This window comes from Brassica oleracea, chromosome C4, assembly GCF_000695525.1.
Source record: "Brassica oleracea var. oleracea cultivar TO1000 chromosome C4, BOL, whole genome shotgun sequence".
NCBI lineage: Eukaryota > Viridiplantae > Streptophyta > Magnoliopsida > Brassicales > Brassicaceae > Brassica > Brassica oleracea.
In genome coordinates, this window is record NC_027751.1 from 29337390 (window position 1) to 29346632 (window position 9243).

Below are 9243 nucleotides of genomic sequence, written 5' to 3' on the forward strand. Positions count from 1 at the left end.
AAAATTTACGTCGTATTTACGAGGAAATAGTTTTTCCTCGTAAAATACTCGTAAAGTTACATCCACTTTACGACGAAACAGTTTTGTCGTTACGTTACGAGGAAATAACGATGACTTTAGTTTTTCACGTAAATTCGTCGTAAACTCGACGCAAATTTACGAGGATTGTTTTTCCTCGTTAATTTTCGTCGTTAAGCATGTGTTTTCTTGTAGTGAACTTTCGTGGAAACCCAATTAAATTAAGTACGGAGAATGGCATATGCTAATTTGAAGGAAAATAAAATTGAGGAGAAACAGTTAAATAACGTTTTGAGGGATTAATTTTTTTTGTCAGCTTCCACTTTACTAAATCAAATTTGGATCAGATGAAACGTTTATCCGTAAAGCATCCGGGTGAAAATAACTCTCCTGATGTTAGTTTTTTTTTAAGAATCCGTCCTATATATTATTTAGGGCACCAGCATTAGTTCATAAAGGGGTTCACACGCTTTCCGAACAAAAATAAATTATTAAACTATGCTACAGTCACGACTCTGTTTCGCAACGTTCCTTCTGCATGAATCCGGGTCGTTACTGTTCAGCGGACCCCACACCACGTGGTGGCCCGCTATTAGTCAATTTTTTTTTTTTTTTTTTTTCAAAATCAAACGAAAAATGAAAAAAAAAATAATAAAAAATTCACATGATGAACTCCAACCGGGGGTTCATTAATGCGGCTGCTCTTATACTCTGGGTATATAAAGTAAACTCATGTCCTCAAAATTATTTTGTAGACTCAAGAATGCATCAGCCTCGATGCAAAGACTGACCAGTCCATTAGAATTTTAGTTATATCCACTAGATCTAACCAATCTTTCTTGAAACACATCGAGGAAATCCTCCTGCCTCTCTTGCAATGAAGCTGTCCAAAATAATCTTTTGAAAATTAAATGCTTTATTTATGAATTCATTAATATAGTAACAAGTTAATATCAAGAATAAATCAATATTTTCTTGACGTACATGTATACATTAATTTATCACTATGGGGAGATTCATTAATTAGTGTAATGTTTCATTGATCAAAGTTCAAAATCATTTCGTGTAACTGGTAAGTAAACGGCGAAAAACATATATCCCAGTTGATCAATATGACAAAACTCGACATCAACCACGTGATTGCATATAACTATACTATGTAATTTTCTTATCTAAGCTCAAATTAGTTTCTTATTAGAATCAAATGTTTTTTATCATCTTTTTGGTTCAGAATTTTAAGTTTTATCTTGGTACATGCCGACATCGCTATGGGCTAGTGCTGCATATAAATGAAGGTGGGCGTGATAAAATGTTAATGGGACATCCAAATAAATCTTTAATTTCAATGCATGAAAAATGAATTTTTTTTATTTATAATCACGGATGTGGCAGCCCAGTTGGTTTAAGCGCAGACGTTGGTGTTGTTGTGCTTCTGAGTTCGATCCATCGTAAAACGGATACTTAATGCCAAAATGGTATCAGCACCGGCCGGGTTCCAAATCTAGGAGATTAAGAGCATCTCCATCCATAGGAACCCCTTATGAGCTCTTTAGCTTAATTTAAGAGTAAAAAAATTGATTTGAAAACTTAAGAATCTTAATTAGTGCTAATTAATTTTTTGACCTCCAATGGGAGATCCTCATACGGATTCTTAAAAAAAAAAAAAAAATTTAAGTACAATAATTTAAAATAAAAGCATACATAAATTTTTTGAATAAAAATGACATTAAAACATATTAAATATATAAATACAAATAGTAAACGAAAAAAACTATTAGTTGAACAAAATGAGATAAGGTCGTGCTGAATTTGGTTACGGCGCCGAAATGCATACGCATGCAGTTTCTAGATGACCTCAACCATTCTCTAGTAACCAATTTTGGATTACATGTTAGACAAAAAAAAAAGGATTACATGTAACATATTCATCTCACACCGAAAATGGTGTCTATATCTGATTTGTATTTTAATGTATAGGGATAAATACTATTCAGATGGCCTTACGAGTTAATGCCATTAACCGATTTGCATTTCTCCTTCAGTTTCTGTGGATCTTACAATGATACAGTAGAAAGGAGCACTTGTCTGTTTTCCATCAATTATGCGATGACTCCTATGTAGCTCACAGCTAACTATCTATTCAAACATGTAGGGCTGCAGTGCACTTGTTAAGTCACTTACAGATTTTACAGTAAATAATTACTGATCATATTTTTATTTTTATTTTTATTTAATTTAATGTTTAATGAAAATTTTATATTTAGGATATAAAAAAGAGAAATTCTTGGGTTCACCCGCTAGGGTGAACCTTTAGGTTCACCAACCAATAGTGTTTGAGTATTTGATATTTGATATCTTTTAAAAAATGAAATAAAATTGAATATCCAAATTATATTATATTTTTAAAATAAAATAATAAAAATACATAAAATAGTTACAAAAAATAAATTAATTAATATTGTTAAATCTTCAGCAAAATACTAAACCCTACACCCTAAATCCTAAACCCTAAACCCTAAACGTTAAACCTTAAACTTTGGATAAACTCTAAACCGTTGGAAAATCTTAAACCCTAAATCATACATTAAAAACTAAATTTTACTAACACTAAACCCTAAATCCTAATCACTAAACCCTAAACCCTTGGATAAACCCTAAACCCTTGGGTAAACTCTGAACCCTTGGATAAATCATAAACTCTAAATCAAAAATATTTAAAATTAAACCCTAGAGTTTATGATTTATCCAAGGGTTCAGAGTTTACCCAAGGGTTTAGGGTTTATCCAAGGGTTTAGGGTTTAGTGATTAGGATTTAGGGTTTAGTGTTAGTAAAATTTAGTTTTTAATGTATGATTTAGAATTTAAAATTTTCTAATGGTTTACAAAAAATTAGGTATTGGAGATCTCCCTTTTTTGAACAAAGGATATTTCAAGTCTTAAACTGATGTTGGATTGCTAGCTAAGCTAAACTATGGAGATTTCTCATATATTGTCTTCTAGAAATATATATAAAAGTACTATCAACCGAATATGTTTTTCAACAAATTATTGATAAATTTTAGAAAAGCTATTTTTCTAGCAGAGAATTAAAAAGCATTAGGCTTGCTCGCTCTAGCCCCATTTCAGAACGATATGCAAATTAGATAATATAACATGGTTGATTTCCATGTGTTTTTTTTTTTGCTAAAATGGTTTCCTTGTGTTTCAGATTCAAATCACATTTGTATGGGAGTTATTTTTAAATCTGAATATATAAACTGATTCCAAACCTAAAAAAAAAGAAGATTTTAATTAAATATAAGGTCCGAAATTTTTACTGTTATCAAAAAAATATATTACAACATATATAAAAATTTAATACAAGTGTTTTCGCATTATTTATTAGTCTGATATAAAACGTGGGAAATTCGGAAAATGTCCCTCGACAATTGGCATCAACATTTATATAAAGTCGGCCTCAGCTAGACACTTTATTTTTGTAACTGTAATAAATTGGTAGGCTGCGCATGCTAGGCATATATCGCGTAGATCTTCCCTTTTGTCGTTTGTACCTTGTTATGCATGTGTTAACCAATGACTAGTTGAGATTTAATTGAAAACCGGCAGATCATTTTAGAGCATCTTCAGTCCAATCTATATTTATCTCTATAATAGAATTTAGAGGAAATACACTCTAGTCTAATTCTATTTTTTTTTCTGTTAAAATGAAAATGAAAATTACTATTTTCTCTTTTATAAATAGAAATTCCCAATTTTTTGCTCTGTTATTAAAAATTACTATTTTATAAAAATACTTTGCAGTAAACTCACTTTTTTATATAATACCTTTATTTCAGAAATAAAAATAGCAAAATACATTGTTGAAAACTAATATGTTGCATAACATTTAATCATATTTACCTTTTCAACTTTTTGTAATGTTTCGAGAAGGTGAGTTTTCAACCGTTGTACGAATATTTTAATTGGTTATTTCTTCATATTAATTATAATTAAGTTTTATAAAATCATTATCTATGCATGCTTCTAGCTCTCTCCTTTCTGTCTATATATAACTTTCTTCATACACCTCCTTTCATCCTCACCCTCCTCCTTTCATCTCTTTGGGCCCCTTAAATATAACCAAAGCCATGAACATATTCCAAGACTGGCCTGAGCCTATTGTCCGTGTTCAATCCTTATCCGAAAGCAACCTCCAAGCCATACCAAACCGCTACGTCAAGCCTCTGGCTCAACGTCCAAACTTACTCTCTGAAAACTACCATACCAAAAACAACCCTCACACCGCCGCCATACCAATCATTGACTTAGGCGCCATATACACAAACGACATAACTCTACAGGCCAATGACGAGATCTCGAAAGCTTGTAGAGAATGGGGATTCTTTCAAGTGGTGAACCATGGGATGAGTCCTCAGCTCATGGAACGAGCTAAAGAAATATGGAGAGAGTTCTTTCATCTTCCCATGGAGCTTAAGAACATGCATGCTAATTCGCCAAAAACTTACGAGGGATATGGAAGCCGACTTGGCGTAGAGAAGGGTGCTATTCTAGATTGGAGCGACTACTATTATCTTCATTATCAGCCTTTGTCTTTGAAGGATTACACCAAGTGGCCATCATTGCCTCTTCATTGCCGGTATATTATATTCAGAAATTCTTACTTAAGTATTTGAAAAGCTTTAATTCACGTTCGATAAGCTCATCACTTTTGTTAAATTAAACTTTGTAATCATACATATATATAACTATTACGTCGAGCTACATCCGATCCTGAAATTTTAGGAGTTATAGATAATTTAGTAAAAAGATAATATTTAAAGTAAGAAAGTTTGAGGGCGTATATTTATTGAAAATATTTCTTAAAACTTAACGACCATAAACTGATATTTCACTTGCCTATACCTCAAGAAGTAGTCTATATATCAAACCTAAGATTTTTCATTTATTAGAATTATCTTCTTCTTCTTTCTTTAACGCCTGAGAAATTCTCTTTGTTATACAAAACAAACATCTAATTAACAAAACCAACGTACCGTTCAGTGGGTTATATAATCCACGACGAGAACATCTTAATAAAATACTAGTTGTTGGGTCAAACTATTTATTTTAAAATATATTTTCAAAACTAGTGACATGATAAAACAACTTTCTGCTTGTTATATTATAATTCAAATTATGTAGAGAAACTTTGGAGGGTTACTGCAAGGAAATGGTGAAATTGTGCGAGAACTTGATGACGATATTATCGAAAAAATTGGGATTACAAGAAGATAGACTTCAAAATGCGTTTGGTGGTAAAGATGAAGCAGGAGGATGCTTGAGGGTTAATTACTACCCAAAATGCCCTCAGCCGGAGTTGACTCTAGGCCTCTCTCCGCACTCTGATCCCGGAGGATTGACCATTCTCTTGCCGGACGAACATGTCGCCGGCCTTCATGTCCGTGGATCCGACGATGCTTGGATCACAGTTGAACCAGCTCCCCATGCTCTCATCGTTAACATTGGTGACCAAATTCAAGTGAGTATCTTATGATGTTTATTTCATTATTACTTCTTTTATATAACCGGGTCATTTGAACCGAAACTCGAACTAATATCAGATTATTCTGTTTGTAACTTTGCATGCTAACCATAATCTATCTTTTTCACTATTAACTAAATGATAATAGTATATTGTACAAGTCTTTCAACTATAAAATAAAAATAAAATTAAACTATGCACTAATTTTTTTAATTTTTTTATTAAACCATTTACAACTTCACACTTGGTTTTAGAATTAACACATAATTATTTGAGAAATTCTCATACAGATTTATCTTGTTCCCTCTCTTATCTTTTCTTGTTCTCTTCATTTTTTATTCTAATGGAAAAATTAATAAAAAGCCTTGGTGAGATATTCTTTTTTTTTTGATAAGTATGTGATTTTCATTACAGAAATAATGATACAGGGATACATATAGTTTTGAAAAACAAAGCCTACTGTATCTAGAGATTTCGTCTTCCTTTTTTTCCTTGAAGTTGTTAGTTTTGAACTTTTGATAAAGTACGTGCATGAATCTCTGTACTTCTTCTTTTCAGTCTTCGTAATTAAAGTTAATGTGTTATATAAAATTGATGGGATTGGTGAAGCCACGTCGCTGCCCTTCTCAATTTAAACATGTGCCTCTGTAATAGAAAAAGAAAAAGTCCAGAAACAAGAAAAAACAATTTCAACGACGTGTTCTGTGCTCTCTAATATTCACATATTTCAAACGTGCCGTAACCAAAACGTCTACCAAGTCAAGCAATATTAAACTACCCATAGTCTCTTTCTATAACCATGATCTATATGTACAATTCGTCTACATAGATCCTATTTTCAAAAAACTCCGCCAATAATTTAAACATATATAGATGAGTATATATATAACAATAGTAGCCTTAAAATGCTTTCATTTATATAATTTATCCATCTCAAAGTATTGAATATGAAATGCAATAGAATTAATACATTTTGTTAGCTTAATTAGTAACAAATGAAGATCAGAATATATATATATATATATATATTACGAAGATAAATATTATCCAGAACCTTCTAAATTTTGTGGAATCATAATCGTTTTAACATAAATTATAATAATATTTTACAATTTGAGGACGATAAGACACACGTAAATCCCTTATATATTAATTGAAAAACATTACAACATTTATTAAATTAACTATTAAATTGATAAATAGTGTCCAAAAGAATATTATCGTACTTTCCTTAAATAAAAGCTACGGAATTGCCTAATATGATTAACGTATATATGACAATTAATGATTATGAATAATAAATATTTGATAATAATTTTTGTATCTTAGCCCCTTTTTGTTTAATTTTATATTATTAAAAGATATTAAACAACCACATTAACCTTATGATAAAAAAATTAATTTTTTTTTATATGTTATATTTTGAATTTTTAAAACGACTATAAATTACTAAAAACGTTAATGTCTCACACTAAAATTTTGTGATCAATGGTTAATTTTTTTTTTTGTAATAACAAGATACAAATGATCATAAATCGTACGAATATGAAGTCTTATTTACTAGACATTCATATTATATATTAATATAGTTTAAAATTAAACTATATAATATATAAAATACTTAAATATGATAATTTTTAAATTTGTATTGAAAAAGTATTGAGACCTTAATATTTTAATTTTGAAATTTGCATTCAAAAAATCGCGCATTAGAAATTTTGTGTTAATCATATGAGTATGAATTCTCAATAATAAATATTTATATTAAAATATACTATATATATGTCTATGACATTGAAATTTATTTATATACCATATAAAATAAATAAAATGATTGTTTTGATTTATTTACCAAAAACGTATTGCAAATAAACAAGATGTATTGTTTTGATTTATGTCTTTAATCTAATTTAATTATATACATAATACGTAAATGAATACAAATAAATAATAATAGCAAAAAATATTTATATATATAACATTCATCCCGTGCAATTGCGCGGGTCTTAAGCTAGTTATTAATTATTTAAAAAAAAAACTGAGAGAACAATTTCAAAACTGGTTATGACCTTTAAAAAAGAAGGTTTTGACCATATCTCATAATCGTTTGTATCTTTATAAATATTGTGTTATTAATTTTGTTCAGACTTAGTAAATTGATAGTGTTGATACAAAAAATATAAAAAATTCAATGACAACAAACAGAATTTTGCAGGAGAATATCAATTTCTCGCTTTATTTGCATTGATATACTTATTAACATACGTTGAACCTTTTCTTACTGGTTAGATGCTAAGCAATTCAGTATACAAAAGCATAGAGCACAGAGTGATCGTGAGCCCTGCAGAAGAGAGGTTGTCATTGGCGTTTTTCTACAACCCAAAGGGTAATGTTCCGATCGAGCCACTGAAGGAACTAGTGACCGTAGATTCACCAGCTCTCTACACCTCCACGACCTACGATCAATACCGTCAATTCATTCGTACGCAGGGTCCACGCAACAAATCTCATATCGACGAACTTAGATCCCCTCGATAGTGGAATGTGCTTACACGAATCTATATAATGAATTGATGTTTTTGTGTTAAATAATGAACTATTTATCGTGTTGTTTTGTTATAATGTTTACATTATATTAAAAAAACTACATGTTTTATCATAAAATGTTTTTTTCTGATAATAATGAACTACGCTCCTCTTTTTTATTTAATCACATCCTCTTTAATCAATCTCGTAGTATTTGATTGATGATTGCGTTCTCATTGGTTAATTTCGTGGTCTTGTTCTAATAAATTAATTGTACTCGAAGTAGTGGTATTGATTGGAAGTATACGACCAGAATATTGTTGATCACCTGCCGTCTGCAATAGCATCTCAAAAAAGAAACTCCAAATTTTTTTTTTTTTTTTTGATCAAAAAAAACTCCAAATATAAAGTTTTTTACTATCTAAAAAAAAAACTTTAAAATTTCAAATTTAAATTTGGGCTTTTTACAAAATTGACCTACAACTCAAAGTCAAACACAAAACTAACCTCTTTTTTTTGGAAATTAGTTTTGCCCTATTCACCCTACAAGTTCATATAATTCACGAAAATGCCATCAATTTTTTTTTTTTCGCAAATGACATTTTTACTCTCTCACCCTCATCATCTTCAAGTAATTACAAGATTGCCATTGTCATCAATACCCCAACCACCATGAACAACCAATTTGAAGCTCTTAATGCTCCCAAAATCGAGTTACCCTTCTTCTTTTTTCATTCTTGTGAACTAAACACAACATATCTCTCACTTTCTCTCCACAATGAACTAAAAAAACTCAAGATTTTGATTCTACATTTTTTATGGTTCATAGAGTCATAGAAGCTAACGATTCTGGGTGGATCACTTTCGTTTGAGATTCTGTGTACTTGGAGAAGCCTTATGTGTGCTAAGGAAGCTATCTCACCAATTTAAGGTATGACATCAAGTTTTTTTTCAGATCTGTTCGTCAGACGACTTATATGGGAAGTCGTCTGGCTGTAGACGACTTACCTGGAAGTCGTCTGGTCAACGCATAGGTTATTTTTGTAATTGACTTTGAAATCTGTTTTCTGAGACGACTGAAAATTAAGTCGTCTGATTTTGTTTGGTTACAAAAAAATCTCCAAAGAACCTAGACGACTTACATTTCAGTCGTCATAGGTTAGTTTTGCATTTGACTG

At 30.5% G+C, this 9243-nt stretch overlaps 1 protein-coding gene across 1 annotated transcript; it reads left to right on the forward strand.

Moving 5' to 3' along the window:
• The first annotated feature begins 4090 nt into the window (after window positions 1-4090).
• Window positions 4091-8150, forward strand: LOC106337623 (probable 2-oxoglutarate/Fe(II)-dependent dioxygenase). Its single transcript, XM_013776733.1, has 3 exons — window positions 4091-4654; window positions 5200-5536; window positions 7829-8150. The coding sequence occupies exons 1-3, from the start codon at window positions 4146-4148 to the stop codon at window positions 8075-8077; spliced, it is 1095 nt and encodes a 364-aa protein (XP_013632187.1). The 5' UTR covers window positions 4091-4145; the 3' UTR covers window positions 8078-8150.
• The last annotated feature ends 1093 nt before the right edge of the window (window positions 8151-9243 follow it).

What these genes read in the sequence shown, in the direction of transcription:
- LOC106337623 (XM_013776733.1), top strand. Translation starts at nt 4,146, where the DNA reads ATGAACATATTCCAAGACTGGCCTGAGCCTATTGTCCGTGTTCAATCC. An exon ending in TCATTGCCTCTTCATTGCCG is followed by an intron (nt 4,655 to 5,199) that starts GTATATTATATT and finishes CAAATTATGTAG; the next exon opens with AGAAACTTTGGAGGGTTACT. An exon ending in ACATTGGTGACCAAATTCAA is followed by an intron (nt 5,537 to 7,828) that starts GTGAGTATCTTA and finishes CTTACTGGTTAG; the next exon opens with ATGCTAAGCAATTCAGTATA.